The sequence below is a fragment of the Eschrichtius robustus genome, chromosome 3 (genome assembly GCF_028021215.1).
Source record: "Eschrichtius robustus isolate mEscRob2 chromosome 3, mEscRob2.pri, whole genome shotgun sequence".
Lineage (NCBI taxonomy): Eukaryota > Metazoa > Chordata > Mammalia > Artiodactyla > Eschrichtiidae > Eschrichtius > Eschrichtius robustus.
This window is the reverse complement of record NC_090826.1, coordinates 127,626,371-127,654,061: the sequence shown is the minus strand read 5'-3', so window position 1 is coordinate 127,654,061 and position 27,691 is coordinate 127,626,371. Positions and strand designations below refer to the sequence as shown.

Below are 27,691 nucleotides of genomic sequence, written 5' to 3'. Positions count from 1 at the left end.
TCCACATGATTTCCTTAGCAAGGTGGGTGGACTTCTTACATGGCTGCCCAAGGCTACCAGAAGTGCCCAAGCAGCCTTCTTAAGGCATAGACTGGAAACTGACAACATCGCTTCTGTCACATTCTCTTGGTTGAAGTGAGTCACAGAAGTCAGGCCAGGTTCACTGTGGGGTGGTTTTATACAAGGGCGTGGATACTGGGGGTGTGGTTCACTGGGGGCTGGCTTTAGAGCCTAGCTACCACAACATACCATTTTGTGTTTACATCTGCAGCAGTAGTTGTCACCCTATTTGTAGTTTGTGTCTGAAAATTTAGAAGAGGAATGAAGCACTCTAATTCTGAAATAGACATGCCATCACAGGTCTCAGAATTGGCACTGAGCTGAGGTCAAATAATAAGTGGATACTCAGCATATGAAAGGCAGTGAAAACTCTCAGTGGAGCTACTTCCCCTGTAGGGGAATAACTTGACTGATTTCAGGGTTCACTTTGGTAGCAGTGTGGAAGATGGACTAAGGGAGTTCAACTAGGAAGTTATTAGAATAGTCCTGCTCAGAGATGACAAGGACTGGGGAAAACATGGCGGCAGTGATTAAGGGTAGAAGGGGTAGGACTCAGTTTCTCACTAGATGGGAGAGTTTTGAGGATGACTCTTGGGTTTTTGGCTTTGGTGGTTTCTTGTTTTACGATTACCATATTCAGTTGATAGAATTCTAACCATGATTTAGTTTACTTGTACAGCTTTGTTTCGAGAAAGTGCCTGGTTTGTTAGCATTGGACCTGTTAGTTATTTTATTGAGTCCTGTTGGAAACCTTCATCTTGGGTATATGAGGAAACTGGACCAGAATAATGAAGCGATTAATTGGCCGAGTCATACTGAGAAGCCCTGGCAGAGCGAGGACCAGAGCCCAGCACTCCTGATAGCTTGTGTCTGGCTGGTGCACATGCTTTGCCTGCCACCTTCCTTACGTATGTGTTTGCCAATTCAGAGCAAAATCTCTCCCGATAGCTCCATGTGAATGTCTTAGTCGAGATTCTTCTGGTTGCAGGTAACTGAAACCCACTTAAACAAGCTAAAGCAAAAAAAAAAAAAAAAAAAAAAAAGCGGAGAGAGACTTTAATCAAAGGATGTCATTCTGCCTTACATGGAAATCAAGTGCAGCTGGGACTCAGCCATATGGTCTTCATTCCGTTCCTTTCTCTTTTGACTTTTGAAGACCAGCTTTAATTATTTGGTGTACACATGGACAAACATGGTTGACCCATAGCTTCTAAGTTCACTGTCCTCATTTTAAGCAAACCTCAGAGATAACCAGTTTCTCTAAATTCCAGTTTTTGTTACCAGGAAAGAGATCAAAATTGGCTCAGTTTGGGGCAGGTGTTATATGCATCAGATATAAAGAAGGTTTCAAGGTCCTATCCTTATGGGTGTATAAAACTGAGAAGAGGCCAAGGACTGGTAACATAGCTCTTAGTGACCTAGATGAGTGTTTCTAAGTGAGCTCTGCAGAATATTGCCAGTCCATGAACTGTTTGTTATGGTTCTGCAATGAGGTGAGTACAGATATGGAAAATTAACATTTAAAACCTTTTTTTAAAAAATTGAGGTACATTATTGATATATTCGTTTCAGGTATACAGGAGAATGACTTGATATGTGTGTATATGTATATATATTGCAAATGATCACCACAATAAGCCCAGTTACCATGTGTCACCATACAGAGTTACAAAATCTTTTTCTTGTGATGACTTTTAAGAATTACTCTGTTAGCAACTTTGAAATATGCAATACAGTATTATTAACTATAGTCACCATGCTGTACATTATATCTCCATGACTTTTTAATTTTATAACAGGAAGTATGTACCTTTTGACCCTCTTCACCCATTTCATTTCCTCCCTACCTCCTCACTTCCACCTCTGGCAACCACTGATCTGTTCTCTGTATCTGTGAGCTCGTTTTTCTGTTTGTCCTCTTCCCCACCACCACACACACATATGAGTATTCGTCTTTCTCTGTCTGACTTACTTCCCTTAGCATAACATAATGCCCTCCAGGTCGATCCATGTTGTTGCAAATGGCAAGATTTTGTTCTTTTTTATGGCTGAATAGTTTTCCTGTGTGGGTACTACATTTTCTTTATCCATCAGTAGACACTTAAATTATTTCCATATCATGGCTATTGTAAATAATGCTGCAGTGAACATGGGAGTGCATATATCTTTTTGAGTTAGTAGTTTTTTCTTCAAAGAAATACCCAGAAGTAGAATCACTGGATGGTATGGTAGTTCTGTTTTTAATTTTTTGAGGAACCTCTGTACTGTTTTCCATAGTGGCTACACCAATATAAACTCCCACCAACAGCACACAAAGTTTCCTTTTTCTCCACATCCTCGCCATCACCTGTTGTTTCTTGTCTTTTTGATAATAGCCATTCTAACAGGTGTGTGGTGATCTCTCACCGTGGTTTTGATTTGCATTTTCCTGTTGTTTAATGATGTTGAGCATCTTTTCACGTACCTGGTGACCATCTTTCTGTCATCTTTGGAAAAATGTCTATTCATATCTTCAACCTATTTTTTTTTTTTTAAGACAGCTTTCCATCTTTTTTTTTTTTATTTTTAATTTTTATTTTATGGCTGTGTTGGGTCTTCGTTTCTGTGCGAGGGCTTTCTCTAGTTGCGGCAAGCGGGGGCCACTCTTCATCGCGGTGCGCGGGCCTCTCACTATCGTGGCCTCTCTTGTTGCGGAGCACAGGCTCCAGACGTGCAGGCTCAGTAATTGTGGCTCATGGGCCCAGTTGCTCCGCGGCATGTGGGATCTTCCCAGACCAGGGCTCGAACCCGTGTCCCCTGCATTGGCAGGCAGATTCTCAACCACTGCGCCACCAGGGAAGCCCAACCTATTTTTTTAATCAAACTGTTTTTGCTTTTGAGTTGTATGAGTTTTTTGGTATATTTTGGATATTAACCTCTTATCAGATATACAATTTGCAAATATTTTCTCCCATTCAGCAGATTACCTTTTTACTTTGTTGATGGTTTCCTTTGCTGTGCAGAAGGTTTTTAGTTTGATGTAGTCCCACTTCTTTGTTTTTTGCTTTTGTAACCTTTGCTTTTGGTGTCAGATCCAAAAACTCATCACCGAGACTGGTGTCACAGAACTTGCTGCCCATGTTTTTTTCTAGGGGCTTTATGGTTTCAGGTCTTACATTTAAGTCATTAACCCATTTTGAGTTAATTTTTGTATGTGGTATAAGATAGTGGTCCAGTTTCATTCTTTTGCATGTAACTGTCCAGTTTTCCCAACACTGTTTATTGAATAGACTGTCCTTTCCGCATTGTATATTCTTGGCTCTTTTTGTCATAAATTAATTGACCGTATATTTATACGTTTATTTCTGGGCTCTCTGTTTTGTTCCATTGACCTATGTGACTGTTTTATGCCAGTACTATACTGTTTTGATTACTATAGCTTTGTAATACGGTTTGAAATCAGGGAGTGTGATGCTTCCAGCTTTGTTCTTCTTTCTGAAGATTGCTTTGGCTCTTCAGAGTCTTTTGTGGTTTCATACAAATTTTAGGATTGTTTGTTCTATTTCTGTGAAAAAATGCCATTGGAATTTTGATAGGGCTTGCATTGGATCTGTAGATTGCCTAGGGTAGTATGGGCAGTTTATTAACAGTACTAATTCTTCCAATCCATGAGCAGAGAATATCTTTCCATTTATTTATGTCTTCTTCAGTTTCTTTCATCAGTGTCCTATAGTTTTTAGTGTACAGGTCTTTCACTTCCTTGGTTAAATTTATTTCTAGGTATTTTATTCTTTGATGCAACTGTAAATGGGATTGTTTTCTTTCTCTTTCTGACAGTCCATTATTAGTGTATAGAAATGGTACAGGTTTCTTTATATTGATTGTGTATTCTCTGACTTTACTGAAATCATTATTAGTTCTAAAAGTTTTTTGTTGGAGTCTTTAAGGTTTTCTACATACAGTATTATGTCATCTGCAAAAAGTGACCATTTTACTTCTTACTTTCTGATTTAAATATCTTTTTTTTTTTTTTTTTCCAAGCCTAATTGCTGTGGCTAGGACTTCCAATACTGTGTTGGCAAGAGCGGGCATCCTTGGCTTGTTCCTAATCTCAGAGAGAAGGCTTTCAGCTTTTCAGTATAATGTTAGCTGTGGACTTGTCATATATGGTATTTACTATGTTGAAGTATGTTTCCTCTATACCCAGTTTGTTGAGAGTTTTTATCATGAATGGATGTTGAATTTTGTCAGATGCTTTTTCTGCATTTATTGAGATGATCCTATGATTTTTATCCTTCATTTTGTCAATGTGGTGTATTACATTGATTAATTTGTGGATGTTCAACCATCCTGGCATCACTGGAATAAATCCCACTTGATCATGGTATATGATCCTTTTAATGTATTGTTGAATTTGTTTTCTAATTCTGTTGAGTATTTTGGCATCTATATTCATCAGGGATATTGGCCTGTAATTTTCTTTTCTTGTGGTATCCTTCTCTGGTTTTGGTGTCAGGGTAATGCTGGCCTTTTAAAATGAGTTCCCTCCTCTTCTGTTTTTTGGAAAGATTTGAGAAGGATTGGTATTAATTCTTTGAATGTTTGGTAGACTTCACCAGTGAAGCCATCTGTGTCTGGACTTTTTGTTTGTTGGTAGGTTTTTGGTTACTGATTCAATCTCCTTACTTGAGCTGTCCAGATTTTCTATTTCTTTATGATTCAGTCTTGATAGGTTGTATGTTTCTAGGAGTTTATCCATTTCTTCTGGTTTGTGAAATTTGTTGGCATATAATTGTTCATAGTAATCTCTTGTGGTCCTTTGTGTGGTATCAGTTGTAGCATCTCCTCTTTTCATTTCTGATTTTATTTGAGTCCTCTCTCCTCTTGGTGAATCTCACTAAAGTTTTGTCAATTTTATCTTTTGAATAAACTAGCTCTTAGTTTCATTGAATTTTTTTTCTATTGTCTTTTTAGTCTCTATTTCATTTATTTCTGCTGTGATATTTCCTTCCTTCTGCTGTGAGCTTCCTTTGTTCGTCTTTTTCTAGTTTCTTGAGGTGTAGAATTAGTTGTTTATTTGGGATTTTTCTTGTTTCTTCAGACAGGCACTTATCACTATGAACTTCCTTCTTAGAACTGCTTTTGGCTGCATCCCATAGATTTTGGTATGTTTTATTTCCATTTTCATTTGTTGCAAGGTATTTTTTGATTTCTCCTTTGAATCATTGGTTGTTCAGTGGCATACTGTTTAATCTCCACATATTTGAATTTTCCAGTTTTCTTCTTGTAATTGATTTCTAGTTTTTTTACTGTCAGAAAAGATGCTTGATATGATTTCAGTCTTCTTAAATTTATCAAGTCTTGTTTTGTCACCTAACATATGATCTGTCCTGGAGAATGTTCCGTGTGCACTTGAGAAGAATGTGTGTTCTGTTTCTTTGGGATGAAATGTTCTTTGTATATCTGTTAAGTCCATCTAATCTAATGTGTCATTCAAGGCCAGTGTTTTCTTACTGACTTTCTGTCTGGATGATCTGTCCATTGATGTAAATGGGATATTAAAGTCCCCTACTATTACTGTATTGCTCTGTTTCTCCCTTTAGGGTCTCTTAATATTTGCTTTGTATATTTAGGTGCTCCTATGTTTAGTGTATAAATATTTATAAATGTTATAAATGTTGGATTTGACCCCTTTATCATTATGTAATGCCTGCTTTGTTTCTTATTACAGTCTTTGTGTTAAGTCAGTTTTGTCTGATACAAATATAACTTACCTCAGCCTTCTTTTGGTTTTCATTTGCATGGAACATCTTTTTCCATTCCTTCACTTTCAGTCTATGTATGTACTTACACCTGAAGTGAGTCTCTTATGACATCATATAGATGAGTCTCAGTTTTTTAATCCATTCAGCAACTCTGTCTTTCAGTTGGGAGTATTCAGATTCGTGAAGAATTTGGTTGGGGAATTGTCTACAGCCTTCCCACCCTGAATGCATCCATCTCATCTGATCTCAGATGCTAAGCAGGGTCAGGCCTGGTTAGTACTTGGATGGAAGACCACCTGGGAATACTTGGTGCTGTAGGCTTAAAAGCACTGAGCTCTTGGGAGGACTCTGTGGCCTTGGTTTGGAGGCAAGAGTCAACAGGCATCATGGACAAATCTTAAAACCTTTTATAGTAATTTAACAGAGTCATCTTATTCCTAATATATTTCTAATGTATTTATCTACTTAATTTCATTTTTGTTTTATTTTTGAAAAAGTATCAGGCTGTGATGGATTGGGAGCGGAAAATATTGGTCCTTGACCACAGATAGGTTGTGAGCTACTGACCTAGAACACGTGTCTTAAGAAATGAAGTTCACTTGAGCAAGCACAGTCTGATTGCAGCCCAACTACTTGTTTACGGGGGGAGAAAGAGACAGGCAATACGGCTGTGTACACTTATTACCCAATTCACTCCTAGGTATTACTGGGCCTGCGTGATACCAGCGATTCCATTGTGGCGATTACTCTTCACAGCCTGGCAGTGTTGGTCTCTCTACTTGGACCAGAGGTGGTTGTGGGAGGAGAAAGAACCAAGGTCTTCAAACGCACTGCCCCAAGTTTTACTAAAACTATGGACCTTTCCGCAGAAGGTAAGAATGATTAAAAGGCCTAGTGTGTTGTTTTAATTTATTAGATTTTAAACATTATACAGATAATGCAGATTGTATTCAAATGATACATAAGGAAAAAGTTAATAATTTCCCTCCCCCAGCTCCTTCTGGGGCGTCTAAGGTAACAATGGCTTAGTGGGAATTCTTTCCTCCTTTTTTCTAAGCCCACAAAGACACACAAGTGTATGTTTACACACACACATAGGATTTTTTAAAAAAAAGAAAAAAAATATTATGCACAATTCTATAACTTGATATTTTTCTTGTAGCAGCTTATCAGGGATCTGTCTCCAGGTCAGTACATAACTGCCTAATAGTTTTGTTTTGTTTTTGATAGCTGCCTAATATTTCATTGAATATAATTCAGTGATTTCCCTATTGATGGCTATTGCACTCATTTCTGGATTTCTTACTGAGTCAGAGAATATATTGAATACTTAAAATTTTAAGATAGTGTCAGTTTCCAGAAAGGTTGTAGCAGCTCTTAACAACACCAGATGTTTAAGTTCTTTTGCTTTTGATGGCCTATTAGGTGACAAGCTCTTGATTTTTAGGTACTTCAAGAAATCAAGAGAAAAAAATATCCGTATTTCTGGTATGTTCCCATTGGATGCTACATGGAAGTAGCAGTGATTTCTGATCTTTGTAGGCTATAAAAGTCAAGAATAAGAATTCTTTATCAACAGTGTCATTGCTTCTTTGCTCCTTTGTATAACCCCGAAGGATGATGACGTGTTATGAAGCTCTGGATCTCTAATCCGGTTCTCAATCATAGTGAGTAGATAGCATGGAAACAGTTATTATTAGTAGAAAAGAATTGTCAGATAGACTGTTCTCTAGTTTTGATGCCAAGAGAATTTTTAAAGCAACACTGACTTCCTGACGTTTTGAAGAGAGTTCAGTTCTTCCTTGGTGCTAATGAATCAGTGTCAGTGTGGCTCCAGGGAGCTTAAAGAGGGCGATGGAGAAGCTGTCGCCTCCTCTTCAGCCACGAAATGTCCATACCAAACTGAGTGAGCTCTGCTGTTACCAGTTTTTCTTTTAGCAGAGCGCACAAAGAGCAGATGAAAGATTTATTTATATTTCATCCCAGAGGAATTTCTGGCAGGAGGAGAGGGTATGTATAATTTTGAGATAAGGCTTCGGGGTCAGTCTCTGGGGGCAGCTTTACATGTTGAATTAGCAGAAGTCCCCACTCCGAACATCTTTTTTATTTACTGGATGGAGTTTTCTGGTTCTAGATGTTTTATATACTATCTACCTGGATTACTCTGTAATCTGAATAGAAAGCTGAAAAGGCACCAAAAGCAGCAACAGCAGATAAGTTTTTACTAAAATAGATTTTCCTGAAAACTTTATGAGTCTAATCCCACTGACTTGCCACGTTAGGCTTTTCATCCAAGATGGCTGGGAGCCCTGGTGGCAGCCTACATTCCAAGTTTATAGAAAAGAGAGGCCCTTCTTCTACAGGACATGGGGGGCTGCTGGGGAAGGGGCGTGTGTAAAAGAGGTACTCTTAGACTTGATCTTTTTCCTTCTGTTCTTTTACAGTTTACCTGCATGGTCAGACTTAAGAATAAGGGCTAATATGGAGGTTAGTGAAAAGTGTACCTAAGGGAAATAAGTCTGCATGAACAAGAGTTAGGGAAGACAATTTATAGAAGGGGACATTTTGTAAGAAAAATCAGTAGGACTTCAGCAGGGAGGAGAGTGGCAGAAATAAGCAAGAGGGTGGAGGGCTTGTAGAGGTCCGACTGCGCTGAGGAGGGGAGCTGTGGCCTGTGATGAGTTAGCCCAGGCTTCCCCCTCACCCTCACTTTTCTGAGGCAGAGGAAGTATTCAGCCAGAAATTTTGCCAGAATCCTTTTGAGCAATACCCACTCTTGAGTATGAACTTTCTGATAAGCTGTTAAAGACAACATTTTCTTAAAACATTTTCCTTTTCCCAGTTGGACATTAAATGTCCGTAACAAAGTTTACCATTTTAAACATTTTAAGTGTACAGTCTTGTGGCATTGAGTACATTCACATTGGTGTGTTTGTACTCTTTATTCTTAAAAGGAAAGTAAGTAGAATCAAGTATGATGTTAAATCACCACTAAGATGTTTTTAAAGGCTGTTAACTTTTATAACTAGGTATCCTAAAGGTTTTGTTTTCTGTCTACTTCAGCTGCTCACCTATGCTTGAAACCTTTCTGTTCCACTACCACCATGTGGACACAGCCTGTTCTTAAATGCCTCTAGGACAGGCAGTCCCTTCCTTAGTAGCTATGTTTCTTCAAATATTTGGAGGTGCCCTCTTTCTGCAACTTATCTTTTATCTGTGTTAAATATACCCTTTTCCCTTAACCATTGCTCACCGAACACGGGATAGGAAAAGAAGCAATTTACTACCCCTTTCATTTTTTTGGAGTTTTTATTTATCTTCAGATTCTCCCACGCACGTCGTCCGCAGCCAGCGCAGTCCGATCTCGCCCGTCTTGAAGAACCCCTCCTCTAGCATATTCCCCAAATGTTTTTCTGCCAACATGCCCATCACCAGCAAGCAGCACATACAGCGAGATTACTACAGTACTCTTTTACAGACAGGTAGATTCGTTAAATTTATATAGCTGTTCCACTGCTTGGGTGAATGTTTTCCTGAGTAATAAGTTTAAATTCTGAACCTTAAGGGCACTTTGGGAATATTGAGACTGATTTTTATTATTTGTAATTATGTAGTCAGCTTGGGTCTGTCTTTTTTCCCTGGACTATAGGGTATATACCTGTCTTTTCTTCATAACTGGTGAAGACGTTGCTTGAATTCTTTTTTGCACCAGATACTTTACTTTGGGACTTTTTCCAAATTGTATCAAAGAATGATAGTTCTGGAAGATGTTAATAGGTGTGCTATGAAAGAGGAGTTCTGTGGTTAAATAAGTTTGGGGAATTGAGCACAGAACCAGACCACACTGCACAAGACTTCAGTGACTTGACTACACTTAAGAAAATCTGTTTAAAATGAGGATATGTTGGGCGAGGCAAACTTATTTGAGCACACAACACTTTTTCAGGGTGTACGTAATTAACATCTCAAGGGTAACACTGCCTGGGTTAGAACATTTTTATATTTGTTTATAGACAGTTATGCCAATAAACTGTATGTTTGAATATTTAGTAAAGGATTAGATGCTCCAGTTAGTTGTTGCTTGGGATGCTTCCATCAAATTACAGTTGAAGTATTTGTTTAACTTACATCACATCTTTGTTGATTTATGTTCTGCTGGGATATCTCATACTTCAGTGTACATGGATATTTCCAAGGAATTGGATCTATACGTTTCTGTAGTGTTACCTTTCTCCTAAATATATTGTTCTTAAAACCAACATTTTATGAGAATAATTCTTGTACTTATCCCCCACAGGCGATCAGTTTTCTCAGCCTATTAGATTTCCCATCAACAGAATCTCAGATGTGAAAATTACCTCAGGAGACAGTGAAAAGTTCCCATCAAGTTCTAAAAAGTCTGAGGAGTGGCCTGACTGGAGCGATCCTGAGGAGCCTGAGAACAAAACTGTCAACATAGAGATCTGTCCCGCAGAACCCCATGCTGCTGCCAGGTCCCCACTCACTAACTTGAATGCAGAGGAGGCGGCTTGGGATGACTTTGAGCCCAGCAGCTTAGATACTGAAATGAACCCAGGAGGTGGAATCACGGCTGCAAGACCTGTTACCTCAGGGGAGCAAAAGGCCACTCCTACTTTGCTTCCACTCACTGAAGAGGCCAAGCCTTTGAAATCAAGCCTACCCCAAAACACCAGTCTTGTACGAAGCAGGGATGACCCAGACCAAACCACGCCACCAAAAGTGTTGTCACAAGAAAGGCGCCTTAAAGTTCCATCAGAACTTGGTTTAGGAGAGGAGTTTACCATTCAGGTGAAAAAGAAGCCAGTAAAAGACCCAGAGTTGGATTGGTTTGCTGATATGATCCCAGAAATTAAGCCTTCAGCTGCTCTTCTTATTTTACCTGAACTGAGGACAGAAACAGTAGCTCCCACCAAGGATAATGTCTCATCAGTGATGCACTTTTCCTCAAAATTTGCTGCAGCAGAAATTACTGAGGTGAGGATTATTAAATTGTGCTACTAGTTTATGTGTTTCCCTCATAGGTAGCAGCTGCACTGTCCCATTGATAACAAACATGCTGTTTTCCCAGTGAGAGAAAAGACTGATGTCCACAATTGGATAACATGATCAAGCATAAAATGAATAAAATCAGTTCCTATAAGTGGCATCTTTTGTTCCCTAGAAAAATGTAGCAGTGCTTGGGCTAATAAATGGGCCACTTATTACAATAATAATCTTTTTGTCTGGAAAAGGGATTAAACCAAGAATGTGGTGTCATCAAGCTGATTTTATTGGCTTATATGGTCCTTGGAAAGTTATTTTCCAATACTGTGGTTTTGTAATTCTGGAACCAAAGTAATTCTACTTTTCAGCTTCCTGTTACAGTAAATTATTTTACTTAGTACAAGGAGATGTATTCTGGCATCAAAAGACACGTGTTGCGCCCCTTTTAAATTCCTGATCTTTCGAATCTGAACATGATTTGTTTCAGCAGGTTGCCCTTGGCTTGCTTTCTCTTGTTGCAGGGAGAGTCTGCAGGCTGGGGAGAAGACGGCGATCTGAACTGGGAAGACAATAACTGGTGACAACGGGTGTGAGTTAATCTTTCTTTAGGAAAATGGATTCCTTTTTTAAAAAATCAAACTAATACCTCAAAAGCAGGCTCTGCAGACAAGAAAACCCAAAAGCATCCTGTTTTTCTCATACCAGGAGCTCTTTTTCCAGTCAGTGCCAACGGAAGTGTGAGACCTGGCGTGCTGGCGGGGAGCCCTGGGCGGTGCAGAGGTTCCCAGCCCTTCTCAGAGGAGGAGGCTGTGTGTCTGACTGAGGCCAGTTTCTGTGAAGAGCAAGTGGCTGTGGAAAGGTTGAACTTACTGCTTTTTTCCAGAACAATTCTGGAAGTAAAGAAAATACAAAAACTCAAGCTGATTAGCTTAATTTTGTGCTATTTCTTTGTCAGAAGAGTAAGCTCTATTATGAAATCAACTTACTGAAAAAATTTTAGCTATAAAGTATATAAATGATTTTAAATTGCTAAGGTTTCCTTAGGCAGCTTATTTGTTTGTTTACAGATGTACTGTCTATCTGAGTGAGTTACCGACTGTTCCTGTATTATTACCTTGTACCAAAGCTCTTCATGAGACATATGCCCCACCATCCTGTTCTCTAAATGTCCAATAAAGACTATTTTAACTAGATTCAACTTTAGAAAAGTTTTATGTGTTGTTTGTTAGAAAATATACAGACATAATTAATTACATCAATGTTTTCATCTGTAGGTGAAATGCACTGTAGGATGACAAAAAAATCATCCAACTCTACCTAGTGATAATATGGTCCAGTCCATTCAGTCTTCACCCTAGAATACATGATGTTTTAGCTTATCAATCCTTTCTTGGAGTGTCTCCATTTTCGTCAGAAGCCAGTCTGGAGGAGGAGACTTTTGGAGTAACGACTCGATTGCCTCCAAGGCCGCTGTTGCTGCTTGGAGTGCTGACCTGTACTCCTCTTCTTCCAAGGGGAGCTCGTGACGTGCTCTTTTTGCAGAAGGCTGGCAGATGAGAAAAGCAAGTAGTGCCATGGTACCCATTCCAAAATGGTAAAAATAACGAACTTTCCTTCTGGACTAGAGTAAAGCTTATAAGGACAAATTCTAAACCTGTTAAATTTTATATGAAAATTTTATTCTCGTTAGTCATTGGTTCACAAGGGCAGGAGGGCACCCTCCCCCTGCAAGCGTCTGGAGAGAGATGTGAAGGCATTTTTGGTTTGTCATAGGGATTCAGGCTGCTACCGCCATTAATGCTCAAGGTTGAAGGAAACTAAGAAGTGCTGCCTTGTCCAGTAACTTCCAGTGAGTATTCTTTGGCCATATAATCTGTCTTTTACAAAAAAGCCCCAAATATAAATTTTCTAAATGCCTGCTGTTTTTCCTTTTAATGCTGAGTTTATAATGATGCTTTCGGAGCCAGTTCAGTAAATTGTCAGGGTTTCTAACATCACCGCACCAGGAAGGGGAGGAAGGATTGAGGCCAAGACAGTTTTTATAATCCCTGTCTTCCTAGGGAAGATCGTAACATGTAAATTCTTGAGGGCTTATTTATACTACTGATATATTTAACTTTACAGATGTAAGGCATAAAAGTTAACATGTCTTAAAAACAAACAAGTTAGTTTTTTTTTTTTTTTTTAATGAGAACTGTAACTCAAATTTACCATTGTGGATTACCGTTCCAAATATACTATTACTGCTCAAAACAATTTTGAATATCCTTAGAGGTATCAGATTTCTGCCTTTTAATCGGTAGATGTGATTTCTAGACAGTGCCAAAAACTCTTAGGCTGATTTGATGAATGAGGCAAAGGATCAAAGTAAACATTTTGGAAGGTAAGTTAATTGGTTTTCTTCTGTGGTTCAGAAACTACTGCATTTGTTGCATCACTGGTACGAAGACAGACATAACTTTCCCAAAGGTTACTACAAATAATTGACAGTTATGTTAGAAGAGTATATTTTGTATGATGCTTAAAACTTTTTTTGTAGTCCCTCCTCTGTTCTATGTGTTGATAACCTTTCAGGAAGAAGAAATGTGATTTTTAAAAGAGTAGCTACCATAAAACAATTTTACATGTCTAGACCTATTTATTTTGATATTCAGTATGAGGCCAAGAACCATGCTAGTTTCTGTTTTACTTTTATCATCAGTAAGTAATAAGGCAGAATTTCTTATTAAAGCTTGATCCACACTGAAAAGCAGTCCATACCTGTAAAGATGACTTCTCTGCTTCTTCTACAGTAACTTTAGCAAAGGGCGCCCAGAAAGTACCTTTTTCCTGTTTGACACGTTCCACTCTGGCAGCTGCGGTTTCGTCTACAAACCCCGTCTGCCAGAGACCATGAAAAACCAAGCAAACATCAACATTAGCATTCTCTGCTCAATATTAAAATGGTGTGAGATATTCAGAAGGTGAAAAGGCCTGCGTGTTTTAAGTGCCGGGTGTTAAACTGTTCTGGCTTAGCCTGTGAACTAAGCAAATTTTGGAAGTTAAGTTGGAGTCATCTGTAAATGTATCCTCAGTGTAATTTGGGTAAAATTATTCTACAGTGTTCTCCTTCCCTACAGAAAAATGATAGTCTGCTAGCCTTTACTGAATAGGGTGAGAAATTGTTAAAAGCAACATGTGCACACACTTACTTACCATCCAGCCTATATGTAATATATGCATATATAAAAATAATAAAGAGACACCGCCCAGTTCAATAATGAGATTAAAAAATTAAGTACTTAAGCATAATTCACTTTCTCCTAGCGTTCTAAATTTGTGGTTTAACTGCTCTATGAGTGCTTCAATTAACCTTTAACTTACATCCTACCACTATCTATCTCCATATAAGTTTCAAAGCATGCACAAATATGGGAGCCATATGATTCAACAGTTTGGTCACTATTTGGAAAAGCCATGACTAAATTACAGCAGTGAACATGATCCTCTCAGGCCTACGACTCTACACGTGAATCTAATTATGATGAGTCACGGGTGAGGGCTCCCCATTCTTCATCTCACTGCCTGAGTGATCAGTGCAACAGTATCCCAAACTACAGGCAGAGGGACTCCAAAGTGTTTTACTTCTGACTTGTAATGAGGTCCCAACTGCTTAATAATAATGTGGGTCACCACTGTGTTAAGCACTGTGAAAAACTGGAGCTAACAAAGATATTCAACTTGGTTATAATTTGAAAAAAGAAAAGTAACATGATACAGAACAAAATATGTGCCACTACTATTTTGATTCTATATAAATAAAATACCTTCTCCAGAAAAGATACAACTTTCTTCTTAGTTTCTTCAGAACTGAGACATTGTGGAACTATCTCTTCATGATTTGTTCCCTATTAAAAGATTTGACAAAGCTAATTTCAATATATTTCAACAACTTGCAAAGACAAGTACATGAGCTTTAAGAGCTACCTTAATTAAAAATGCATTTTAAAAGAAAATAGTGCCAGAGGATACTCAAAAGATAATCTCATAGTTATTTCAGGGTGCCTTAGGATAATACAATATTCTGCACAAGTGTAGAGCTGTAAGCTGTAATGACTTCTGCCCGGTCATCCGAACATCTCTGGGCCCCCTTATGACCACAGGCACGCTGCACTACAGTGGGTAAAAGTAACCCAGGGCAGGGTCGCCTTCTCTACAGAACCAAGCTAACAGGTCTGTGTTCATCAACCTCTAGCCCCTGTGATTGATAGGTGGAGACGAAACGTATTCTCATTCGACCCCAACATAGTGTCTGAGTTAGTACACCTGGTCTGAATGCCTGATCTGATTGTTACTATTCATAGGACCTTAGGAAAGTCACCTCACTTCTCTGGGCCTCATTTTTAGGTCCTGTAAAATAGATGACTAGTAATATATCCGCCAGCAGAAAATTTTATGACTAAGATACAAAAGCAGCTCAATAAATGTTTTTGGAATGTTTTGGAATATCTGAGATACTAAATTATTTTAGAGGTCACTGTGATAGACTGGCCTTCTAATTACCTCAGCAAACTGAGTAAACGCCTCCAAGGAATGTTGTTCTAGTAGCCAATTCCTGTCAGCTAGCAGTGAGGCAAAAACAGAAGATAGGTGGGGCAGAATTTTGTCCTAAAAAGAAAACCAAACCTTATTAAATAGAGGAAAACCTCAGCAGAGTACACTGATTATTCTAACGTTGTCAAATTTCCATAATTCTGTCCCAGTGAACACGTGTTAAAACATGTTAAATCATGTCACTCTTTTGCTCAAATCCTTCCAGTAGCTTCCCGTTTCCCTCAGAGTAAAAACCAGAGTCCTCACAACAGCCTGCAAAGCCCCACTGCCTCTGCGTTAGCTCTCCTATCAGGCGTGCTCCCATCTCGGGGACTTCCACTTACTATTTCCCCTGCTCTGGAAATGCTTACCCCAGATACCTGCTTGGCTTGCTCCCTCAGCTTCAGGTTTTACCCACATGTCACTGTGGTGAGGACTCCAGTGACGAAGTTCGATTTAAGGCTCTGCCCCCCAACATACACATTCTTTCTTCCCTGCTTTATTTCTCTCCATAGCACTCACCACCATTTAGTACACTACATATATCCCCACTTCATTAGTCTGTTGCCTCACAACAGGCTGAGAGTCAGTATTTATTAGTTTCATTCATTACTGAACCCCCAGTGATTAAAATAGTGCCTGACACATAGCAAGAACTCCGTTTTTTCTTGAATGAATAAATGAATCAATTTCATCATGTGGCTTCAAATGCCTCTCATATGCTGATGAATCCCCAAAATTTCTTCACACCTGAGCTTTACTCCTGGGAATATGTAAGGTAATGTCTGCTAATAAAACATTTGTTCCATAGGTTCTGGGCCCATTAGGGTCAGTAGTTATGCACTAATGAAGCAGCATTTTAGATTACATTCGTTTTATGCTAAAAAGAAGATAGCTCAAATGCAAGTATCTTTGAATACTTTTGTCCAGAGAGTTGAAAAGAAGCTGCCAAGTACACACCTATCTCATGAGACACCTTACGTGATGAAAACAAATGGTATGGTATTGTTTACCTGTGAACAAGAGAGCTCTTTAGAAACTAACCAGTTCAATTCTTGGTTTCAAAGGTTTTAATCAACATGTACTGAGATAACGTCCATCCATCATGTTTTTGCTCAAGTTAACGTAAAAAGTTCTCATCACTGAACTCTTCATAGTATAAATAATATCTCCCGTGGAGGTGGGAGAAAAAGGTCAACTGTCTAGGACTGTTGTTTTGACCACAGACAGTAATAAGGAAGAAAAAACTCAATTTAGGAGGAAGACCTCCTTTTGCTGTGAAGCATGTCATAAAATTCAGTAGAAGTGTATTGCCAGGCCTTTACAGTTTTATAAATAAATATCAATTTGTCAACTCTACATATACTTTGCAACATTTTCAAAAATATCGTCTTAAAAAACAAACAGGCTGCCTTTCATGGATCTAAAACCAAGAGAATAACTTTTATAAATCACCCAATTTCCTCATTATACACCATTCCCTAGAAGACATAAATATGTTTTCCTTCCTCAGGAACTTTGTGTGCTAGAGCCCAACTAAAATAAATCTCACACCATAGCCAACTCTATAAATTATTTGTATGTCAACATATATTTTTCTAAAAGTAAATAAAATGAGTTCTATTTTGACAGTCACCCTCTCTTCACAAAATATATTTTCCCCCCAATTTTCTTTGTCAACAATCCACAGAATTTCAGAAATCAAAGCCTGAAAATCCATCAGTAATTCTTAGAGATTTTGTTAACATGGGAACAAACGAATTAAGCGAGTATTACCTGGATGGCTTGAGGTATAAAAAGTTTTCCCAGGGAAGACAGAAAATCAAGAACTGCCAAACGAACATGGTCAGGAGGCTCTGATTTGAGTAGTGAGGTCTGCAAAGTTATTACCTAAAGGCACAAAGACCAAAGAACAGTTATAAATGAAAACAAATGCTTTGTAGAGACATGACTAAGATTTTGATGGGTATGTAGGAGGGGAAACAAAACCAAACCCAGGACAGTCGAACATTCCACAAAGCCTACACTTCACAGGTGGAGTTTGAATAAAACAAAATGACTGAGTCAATCATTACAACATTAGTCCTACCAACCACTGTAAAAAAATGAAAAATCCATGTGTTTCTGAAAAATGATACACCAGTGCTCTTCTTTTAAATCTTCAAAAATTATTTTGTATTTTAAATTCTAGAGAGAGAAGTTCATTATTTAAAACATGGGTTGGCCAACTTTCTGTAAAGGGCCAGATGGTAAATATTTTAGGCTTTGCAGGCAACATGTTCCCTGTTACATATATATACATACACACACACAATTTTTTTTTCAACAAACCTTTAAAAATGTAAAAATCATCCTTAGCACTTGTGCTGAAAACAGAAGGGCAGAATCTAGCCAGGAGGCCATAGTTTGCCAACCCTTGGTTTAAAGGAGCACTGAGCTAGTCTATAAAGGAGGCAATATCTAAATGAACAATTATGTTGACATTTTAAAATGTTATTTGGAGTTTTTGAAGGTAGGCAAAATTATTTACATCAAAACTATCACTATTTAATTTCTCAAAAAAATATTAGAATCTTCAGAATCAACATAATTTCAGTCAATTATTTTAACTATATTCTCATTCTCTGTAATTACACATACGGTAATTTAAAATATACCTAATTAGTAAATATTTGTTAATGCTAAGTTCTTCATGTGCACAACCAGAAACCAGAGCTACTAAAAATGAAGTGTTGCTAGTCTCACTCTGCAATATGCTGTGACAGGGTATTACTTCTCTCATCCTCCTAAATAGGAAAGGTTAGCTTTACCTTGGGACAGTTTTTGTTTCTTAAGTGACTGTAAGCTTAAGCCACTCTTGAATTAGGGGATCAAGTCTGTCCAGTATGGACTCATTCCAAAGCCTCAAATCACTTCAGGTAAGATTTTCCCCTCTCTCCAACGCTTAGAACCTCCAAAAGCGAGGCACACCTGAGGCAACACCACATGGATCCCCCGGTGACCCCTGTCCTGCCACGCAAGCTGAGGGCCAGAGAGAAAATTCAGGAGTGCTCCTCCTTGGTCATTTTATTTCTTCAAAGAAACAATGGGGATTATCCTTAAGTCCCTGGTGGTTATATTCCACACTCCCACAGCTGCTGGCATGCCTTTGAAAATGCTATGAACGCAGGGTTCACACGTAAACTATGACTCCTAACCTCAGGGATTTTTCCCGAGCAGTTAACAGCAACAATAAAAAAGGTCTGAGTACTCAGCATCAAGGAGATAGAGAAGAACCGATAACTTGCTCACTATTCTTACCTGACTTATCAGCTGAGGATCTAGAATTTGAATGAAAAATCCCAGCAGTGGAAGTAAAAGGCTGAGTGTCTGTTGAACATAAGGTTGACCTGTTACCTTAAACAAGAAGCACAAAATAATTTTGGTGAAAATTTTCAATTACATGAGAATAGCAACCTTTGCATTTATTATATACCAGGCGATATGCTAAGCACTTTATTACCTCACTTATTCCTTATAACTGTGAGATAGGTATTATTACCCTCACTTTAATAAGAAAAAGGGGCAGAAAGGTTAAATAATTTGCTCTAGATCACAGAGCTAGGAAAAAGAGCCATGTTTCAAACCAGGATTTAACTCAGATGGGGATCTAATTACTTTTATCTGAAAGTCACTGAAAAAGCTTGTTTATTCCTTAGTCTTCTTAAAATTCCATTTCTCCTCTCCATAATTGTTGTTTCTATCATGATATTGCAAGCTATATCACCAGGAGAGGTCCTCAGTGAATATTTATAGAATGATTTGTAAGGATCAGAGGAAAGTACTCAGTGAAGTCAAAATGCTGCAGTAGTGAAATCTGACCTTATACATAAACTTTAATGATAAAACATCATCTGCAAAACCATTTCTATTATTTCCCAAGTGTGAATGTTGCCTTCAGCTTCCACTGACCGGGACAACCAGAGGTCACACATTTATTTCAACTTAAATGTCATATTTAGATATTTAACTAAATACGATTTCTAAATCACAATGATCTGTGGAACATACATCATTCTAATTCTAGCCTGATCATCACCTGGCTTTCCGGCTTTTCTGGAGAAGAGTAATACAAATTAGCCACAGCCATTTACTTGCCCCTTCCACCTTTAAGCCACATCACTCTCCATTGCCCAAAAGATTTTTATAAAAGACCCTAGAATAACAAACAAGCTATACCAACCAAAGAGAGGAGAAAACAATAGAAGAGATTTTTTAAAAAAACAGGATCCAACTGGTCTTGAAACTAGTTAGCTAGAAGATCACTGTCACTTCTGTAGGTTCTAGTTTTACTGATTTAATTCTATCACACTCTTAAATAGAACTGGCTGAAAGAGTACAAGTAGGTATTTTAAGTTCTAACCGCAAGTTCTACCAAGAACCTAAAGAAATTACATACATTTTACAGGGAAATTTCAGTATTATTCTTTTTTCAATATTTTATTTGTTCTTCAGGGAAATGATTAGTTGCTTTCCTTACCAGTTTAATGTTTAAAAGAGCCCAAAGCTGACTCCCAACTTCCTTAACTGCAGTTTGCTGTCCCATATCCAGAGCTTCGCTAGCAGAATTACACACGGCAAGCAAAGCAGAGAGCACTGGGTTCTAGAGGGGAGAGGCAGGGAAAGGACCTGAGTTTAGATACCAGTCGAAAGGAGCTGGAACCCAGTTACCTGGAGGTTCTGAGTTACTTACCACTCTTCATAAAAACCCACGTAGAATTATATTTCTAAGACCCAAAACCATCTCTTCAGCGATTTCTTTAATACATGTATATTTTGCTAAAACTAATTTTCCTTATACACAGAAACATTTGCTTCATTTTTCTAAATAAAGAAACTTTTTTTCCTTTTAGGTTGAAAATTTAACAAAATGGAAACAGCATCATATTTTAATAAATAGGTTTGATACAAATGGCCAGTACGGTCAAGCTAATTTATAATCTTCATCAACTAAAAATTTTAGTTTTTTTACATTAGGTACTTAGCAGTCTTTTAAAGTTACCAGATTATTGTTGCTGCTGTTTTTATAACCTTTAAAATTTTTCAGCAACACTGCATTCAGTAAACAAATATAGTACTTAAGTGCACTATCTAGAATTTGAAACTAAAGACAATTTTCCCTGGATTCGCTCTTATCTATACATCACATCTCTCTCCGACTGGCCGGGAATGGGGTTGGTCTGGTCGTGGTAACAATCAGTAACCTTGCCTTTCATCCATTACACGTCAACAACCACACTTAATTTTATGTAATTACCATACAGCTTTTAATTTATGATTTACTTATTTCCTTTTACAAATAAGCATGTTAAATGACCTGCTGCACTAAAGTTTTGGTCACAGAGCAAAGATCTGCTGAATTTTAGAAAATAGATGCTTTTATTTTATTTCATACAAAAGACTTTTTGTCCTTACTATAGAAATCTGTGCACAAAAACTGCAAAACCTGAACAAGTTCACCTACTCCTAACTAGGTATTTAATAGTTTTCCCAAAATAGAGGCACATAAAAACTTATATTTCCTTTCAATGTATGTAAATGTTTTAAATTATCTTGATGATTATGGTCAAGTGCCATTATGTAACAGACTATCAGAACATTTACACTCAGTATAGAAATATAAGTCCTGAGAAAACCCTGAACTCATAATTTAAAACTGCAAATAGGTCCTCATCCCCTTGAATGCCCTGTCTTCATCCTTGCCTGATTCTTCTCTACTTATCACAAACTGATATATAATATATATATTATTAATATATATATTTATTACTTCTCTGTCCACAGCTAAGCTAGAATGTAAGTCCATGAGAGCAGGAATTTTTGTTTTTTCTGTTTGTTTGTTTTGTTCCCTGATATATTTATATCTCCAATGCCTAAAACAGAGCTTGGCACATATGAGCACTCAAAATATGAATGAATGAATCAAAGAATGAGCAAATAAACGCAACTACATGTACTATATTCAGTTTTTTAAATTGTATTTTTCTTTACTTACAGATGAATTTCTTTTTTATTCCATTATTTTAAGAGGGAGCATTCTAAATAGAAAGGTTCATAAAAGCTCTGAAGAGGTTTGCATAAAATGAGGGTTGTACATCAAACAGAAGAATCATGCCTGCCTAATCCAGAGATATGTCAGCAAAAATACTACAAATAAAGTATTTCATAATGTGTTTCATGTTGTTCCAATGTGTCTTGAGCTACAGACACCCTCCCCCCCTAACATTTACATCAATCAAGGTAATAGTAGTTTCTCAAAGACTTTTACAATGTAGAAATCTGAACCTCTTGCTAGATTCTAACCTGAGGGCACAACCTGTCTTTTCAACAATACATCCCCAGTAACTGAGCTTAATAAACAGCTACTGAATGAACCAAGGCCATCAAAATTATCTTACCAGAGACTCAAGTTCTCCCAACGAGCGACTGCTGCTTAGCCACTTCCTGCACTCTGCGGTGCCTGATCTGCTGACCTCAAGTGCAGTTTGTTTCCTAAGCTCAGCAGGTAATGCCTGAAAGGAAATATACTGCCACAGAAGCAGATTTTCTGCTTCTTTTGGGGAAAATTTCTGGATAAACTCCACCTGAAACAAATTGTTAAAGAAACAAAAGTAACATAAAACAGTCTAGTGAATGGATACACCAAAGCTAAGTATTAGCTTCCATATTTAATATTTTTAAAAAGTTCTTAACTGAATAGCAGTATCACAAGGTACCAGACCAAGGTAGCTTAAATGAACACACATTTTAGCCGTTATTCTTGTTGTTGCTGCATTTGTTTCCAAAATGAAAAACACAGGTTAAGTGGAGCACGATATAAATGCATTAAGAAATGTTAAATAATGTATTTCATTATTAGTCACATCAGCTATTTTACATGCTCCTACCCAATAATTCTATTTTTCCCTAAGAATTTGTGTACTCATCACCTTGCACAGCTCAGTCAAAAGTAATATTCCAAAATATGCCAATGAGATTGATTTAGCCAACTTTTGTGGCTTACTACTCAGCTGATTATCATAGAGAAGCAAAGGTCATAGGTTCAGTTTTCCAATGGACTAGCCGCCAGCTCGGTTCTACTTTAGACAACATAGGAAACTCATTCACAAGTGTTCAGGATAGTATGGTTGGCAAATCCATTCTACCACTGAAATAATTCAAAGTGCTTGCCAGGTTAATAGGGAAACAGTACTGTTTTAAAACGTGTTGTCAACAGACTAGATAAAAATGGAAAACAAAAGTTCTAAAAAAAAAAAAAAAAAAGAGTTAAAATATTAAATTAGTTTCTTGTGGAAAAACAGCAAAAACTGGTGCACTTACTAATTTAGGTATACTCTAACTAGGAATATTAATGTAATTTTTTTAGAAGAATAATTCAATTTACAATCCAAGATCTACTCACTGAATGAAATTTTTCCTACATCAAAAATGAAAAAAAACCCCACTATATTAAATTTGACCGAGAAACTCTTCTACGTTATATATTAAATTTATATTTGAATTTTATTTTGTTTAGAGAAAATATTTAGCTGTCAAAACAAGGGAAAAATCATGTGGCTAACTTTTGGGATAGTTGATAAAGCTGGAAAAATGGATCCCTTCATGAGCTATGTCTATTATAATAAGCAGCTTTATTCATGAAACCAAACTGCACCAGGAAAGCCAAGAGAATTGTGCCAACTAATAAACATCTGTTCAAACAAGACCTTTCTTTATAATAATGAAGTCCAGTGAGTGACTGAGTTCCCTTCCCAAAATAGAACTATAAGTAATAACATCCTGGGCAACATTAAAGGGTAGGTGTTGCCAAGATTTGTTACATACAAAGACTGATTGACTGATTTACTATTCTGAGTTTGAAAACCTTGGCCTCAACACCATTTCCAAGATTTAAAACTGCGAGTGCTGACAGTTTACAAGGAGTGAAGCATAAGGGGATGACGCGCAGAGCATTATGACTTCCCTCCTTAACACTAAGAGGAAAAATACACCAGTGGGCTTAAAATGCAAATATATAAAGTAATCTTTCCTTTACATAAATATGGTAGAACAACTACAGTGTGCTTAAATCCGGCATATTATATCCTTTCCCCTCAGGTAACCTCCTGGTACTTTTCCTTGTTTCTCTAAAACAGGAATATTGTTAATTTTACACACTAAAAGAAACAATAGGATATGCAATAATTACTCCCCATATTGAAACAGTGGATACATCTTAATCACATTATATACTTGCATTCCCCCCCCCAAATTATTATCACAGACACCATACTTTTTAAAGTAAACCACCACTATACTGAGATTAACTATTTTCATTTATGTTAATGCTGCATCATAGATCCAAAATCTGGGTTTTTATTTCACTATCTAAAAAGACACCATCTTGTATGCAAAAGAATTGAATAATTATTTCCAGCTTCACTGCCTGCCTCTCCTTTTCCCCTAGATGTGCTCTCTCACCTTTGCTCTCTATTCCTGCCGACTCCCTCCCAGTTCACCCTTCCTTTAGCATGACTCTCAAATGCCACCATCTCCAACAGCTTCGCTATTCCTACCTGTTCCCACACCACACGTCCCCAATAAACACCCAACAAAACCTGATTTGCACCTCAGTCTTGACACTCATCACATACTACCTTCTATTATGAGTGTTTTTATAAATTTATTATTTCTACTAGGTTGTATGTTGAGATGTCATGATATAGTGCAGTGGAGTCCAGGTTTTTTATTTTAAGCAACAAAACACTATTAAAAATTTGTGAGCAAGCTTTGTATGTCTAAATAAAAGCAGATTTCCTAGGGTAAAAGGGAGTAAGGAGGCAGAGTCAACAGCCCACAGACAGAGGAGGCCCCTGAAGTAGCTGCATGAAGACTGAAAAGAATACTGGAGCTGTGGAAAGAGCACAGATTTGCGAGCACGACAGATCTGATCTGAATCCCAGCTCAGTCATTTATTATGTTTGAGTTTGGGGTAGTTCTTTAATTTCCCTGAGTTATTGTTTCTTCATCTGTAAAGTGGACATAATATCATCATCTATCCCACAAGGCTGATGTAAGGACTAAAATAATTGAAGTGCCTAGCACAAAGCCTGGTCCATATTTCAGTCTCAAAAAATACAGGTTTCCTTCCTGCCTACTTTAAGAAGAGGGATCAAGTCTTAAGAGAAACGGAAAAAGAGCTGAGCATGACAGAAGAACTAACCCTTGTTAAACGCTCACTTGATGTATAATATATATACATTCTCTTATCTCCTCCAGTCTCGCAACTGCCATCTGAGTAATAGTATTTCAATTTTAGGATTAACTAACTCTCCCAAGGACTCTCAGAACAGGGATTCAAATTCAGGTTTGTCCCTTAATTTTTAGTACAGTAACTTGACCACAGCAGGAAAAATCAGTATTTGATAACTGAAGGAAAAAATTAATAGTAACCCCTCATTTATCTATAACTTACATATCTGATAGCTGCAATTATTTGGAAAAATTTAGAAAACTGAGAGGTATGTAAGAGATCTCTAAACAGAGTTTATCTATAACAAAGCTTCTAGAACTCAGGGTTAATTCATTCTGAGTTGTATTATCCTAAAAATTAAAATTTCACAACCCTGGGAAAAGGATCTTATTCCCATTTTGTAAGTGAGAAAACTGAGGATCTCTTCCAGACCCCACTTCTTCAGGAAGGGCCTCCCAGTTAACAGGGCTTCTAGGAAGAACAGTGTACTGGCAACCAGGAGTAAGACATTTGATAGAGGAGAGAAAGGTATTAAAATTCTAAGAGATCTGGAGCAGACAACTCTTGAGGAGTTTTGGAGGGAAGAACAGCAACCCTAGTATGTTTTCTAGAGGGCTGTGAGGTGGGCCTGGTATGCCTTTTGCCTTGGAGACACCGGTAAGGAAGAGGGCTAGGAGGTCAGTGTGGTTCCTCTGGTGCCTGGCCAACCTCTCTCAGGCAGGAAGGCAGGCATGGGCTTGGGGTAAACACTCTAGTCAGAAATTACTCCCAGCATTTATTGAGCATCCTCTGAGCCTGGTACTATGCTAAGTGTTTTGTATATATTATCTCTAAGTCTTTACAAAATTTTTCAAAATGGTTACACATATCTGTCACTTTGTAGACAGGGAAATAGTTTCAGATAGGATGACTTGCCAAGACACCAAGGCCTGTAACCCCCTTCACTAACCCAGTGTTTCCCCAGCTTGTATCCATGTCAGAATCATGTAGGAATTTAATAATAACAATAACAACAACAAGTTAATGAGCCTCACCTCAGAGCCACCACTCTATACCCACTCCATTCACAGGTTTAGGTCCCGGAACCTGTATTTTTTAAAAAGCTCCCATAGGAGCTCCAAACTGACTAGTCCAAGGGACTATGCAAGGCTACACAGGTTCCCGTAACTGTAGAATCTCCTCTGTCACAGCAGAGTTTGTTTTCCTCACAGTAGCAAACAACTAAGGCTCATACTTTCAGTTTTCCCCAAAAAGTTCAACTTATTTACTTTAAAAAAAAAAGGTATCATTATCATTAAGAGCATAATTAATATTCTAGTTCTTCAAAATAAGTTAAAAGGGGCAGAGGATATAGAACCACTTCATTTCAAGCATCTTAAATTTATGAGAAACAAGGAGAAAGAAGACAGAATTATCAATAGAATGATTATCTGTAACTTGCAGCAAAGACATTAATAAGGACTCTCTCCTTGACCAAACTTACGTCAGGCTTTTCTTAGCCCTCCTCTCAAGTAGCCTTTGACCTCCGGCTTGTGTCCATCTTTTTTGGGCCTGCATCATCCAGTTTTGGCAAGAATCCTGCTAAGTCAATTTAGAAAAAATCCCTCACCCTTGGTATCTGATCACCCTGGTCTGTGTTCAGCAAGAATCTTGTCAAGCCAGAATCACCCCCTGACTCCTGATGCTTCTTCTTAGTAATTTTTATCCACTGACCCCCACGCTGCTCCTTGATCACAGAACCACACTAGTTTATGCTGTATTCAGAAATGAGCCCAGTTCTACACTGAAGTCTCTTTGCTCCTATTGCAACAGCTCCGAATAAAATCTGTTTTTGTCACTTTAACTGCTGTATAGCTCTGGCTTTTCTTTAACATCAAAATCTAAACACACCTAAAAGCAATAACCAAAGCAATGAAGACATTAAAAATTTATGTTCAGATCATGTCAGCATTTAAATGTAGAACAAATGGGGGTCAAAAAGCCTTCCAAAGTATCTGGATCCAATTCTCCTCAGGTGCTCAAAGACAGTGACGCAGATGGTATCCTTGCCTGCTGGGGTGGGGTCATGAAGAAGAAGAGGCGCCTCAATAGTACTGATAGGCTGGTGAGCTGATGGCATTCTCCGGGGCAAGATTTTATCTGGGAAAGGCAGGAAAGAGAGGAGAGATTGACTGACTTAAAATCATATAAGCTTGTAAAAGAGCTTTTACAAGCTTTTATATGCCAAAATATTAACAGCAGCTCTTTCTGGGAAATAACCTGGGTAATTTTAATTTTTAATTTGGAGCTTTTCTTTATTTAATTTTTTCTCTTCCATGAACCTAGATTACTTTTATAATAAGAAAGCAATTTTGATATTACTTAAGAACAATACTTTGGAATTTCTATTTCTAATTACCATTTTGATTATAACTTGGTATGTTAATTCCCCTGCTCAAAGATAATTCATGGAATTTTTTTAGATCTAAGCACAAAAGTGCAGAGGTAAATCTCTATAAGATGGAAGCGTCATTAAAAGATTTTATAAATTCCTATCATAATGTACTAGGAGAGCTTTTATTTAAAGTAGATATAATACACATAACATAAAAATCACTCTTTGTTTTGTGCAAGACGTGTTGAGGATTTAGTAAAGTAGGTAAGCACTCCAGACCATTAGCCATGGAGATATAGATGTCAGGCTGTCTGGTTATCATACACCTCACTGGATTTAGTCTACAATATCCTTGTAAGGTAAACCAAGAAATATATGACACAATGACTCTACTAAAAGACGAAAGACACATGGACCCACATAAGATCAGGTCATGACCATCTTATACGGAACATAAACATCTTGGAATTTAAAAGCAAAAAAAGACCAACATTGAAAAGATTAACATAAGTTGTCATTAAATAATTTTCTCTTTGTATCCATTCACAAAGCATTACTTCTTTTTTTTTAAAAATTTTTATTGGAGTATAGTTGCTTTACATTGTTGGGTTAGTTTCTACTGTACAGCAAAGTGACTCAGCTATACGTATACGTATATCCTGTCTT

The 27,691-nt window shown here is 37.6% G+C and overlaps 2 protein-coding genes and 1 pseudogene across 5 annotated transcripts in view; 2 read left to right on the top strand and 1 right to left on the bottom strand.

The window, feature by feature from the left end:
- SCYL3 (SCY1 like pseudokinase 3) overlaps positions 1–12,016 on the top strand; it is a 39,877-nt gene extending 27,861 nt beyond the window's left edge. For 2 of the 4 annotated variants that reach the window (XM_068541220.1, XM_068541219.1), the window contains exons 11-14: positions 6,505–6,676; positions 9,128–9,286; positions 10,102–10,799; positions 11,330–12,016. In XM_068541220.1, coding sequence (XP_068397321.1) covers positions 6,505–6,676; positions 9,128–9,286; positions 10,102–10,799; positions 11,330–11,389 — 1,089 coding nt within the window. In that variant the 3' untranslated portion in view covers positions 11,390–12,016. The remainder of the gene's footprint in view (positions 1–6,504; positions 6,677–9,127; positions 9,287–10,101; positions 10,800–11,329) is intronic. The other 2 variants (XM_068541221.1, XM_068541222.1) reach the window with 2 other exon arrangements.
- LOC137763108 (5S ribosomal RNA) lies at positions 6,008–6,125 on the top strand (annotated as a pseudogene).
- Positions 11,992–27,691, bottom strand: part of FIRRM (FIGNL1 interacting regulator of recombination and mitosis) — a 43,541-nt gene continuing 27,841 nt past the window's right edge. The window contains exons 16-24 of the mRNA XM_068541218.1: positions 26,701–26,790; positions 21,818–22,003; positions 19,900–20,022; positions 18,681–18,776; positions 17,157–17,270; positions 15,351–15,455; positions 14,615–14,695; positions 13,569–13,688; positions 11,992–12,354 (exon numbers count right to left, since the gene is read on the bottom strand). Coding sequence (XP_068397319.1) covers positions 12,163–12,354; positions 13,569–13,688; positions 14,615–14,695; positions 15,351–15,455; positions 17,157–17,270; positions 18,681–18,776; positions 19,900–20,022; positions 21,818–22,003; positions 26,701–26,790 — 1,107 coding nt within the window. The 3' untranslated portion in view covers positions 11,992–12,162. The remainder of the gene's footprint in view (positions 12,355–13,568; positions 13,689–14,614; positions 14,696–15,350; positions 15,456–17,156; positions 17,271–18,680; positions 18,777–19,899; positions 20,023–21,817; positions 22,004–26,700; positions 26,791–27,691) is intronic.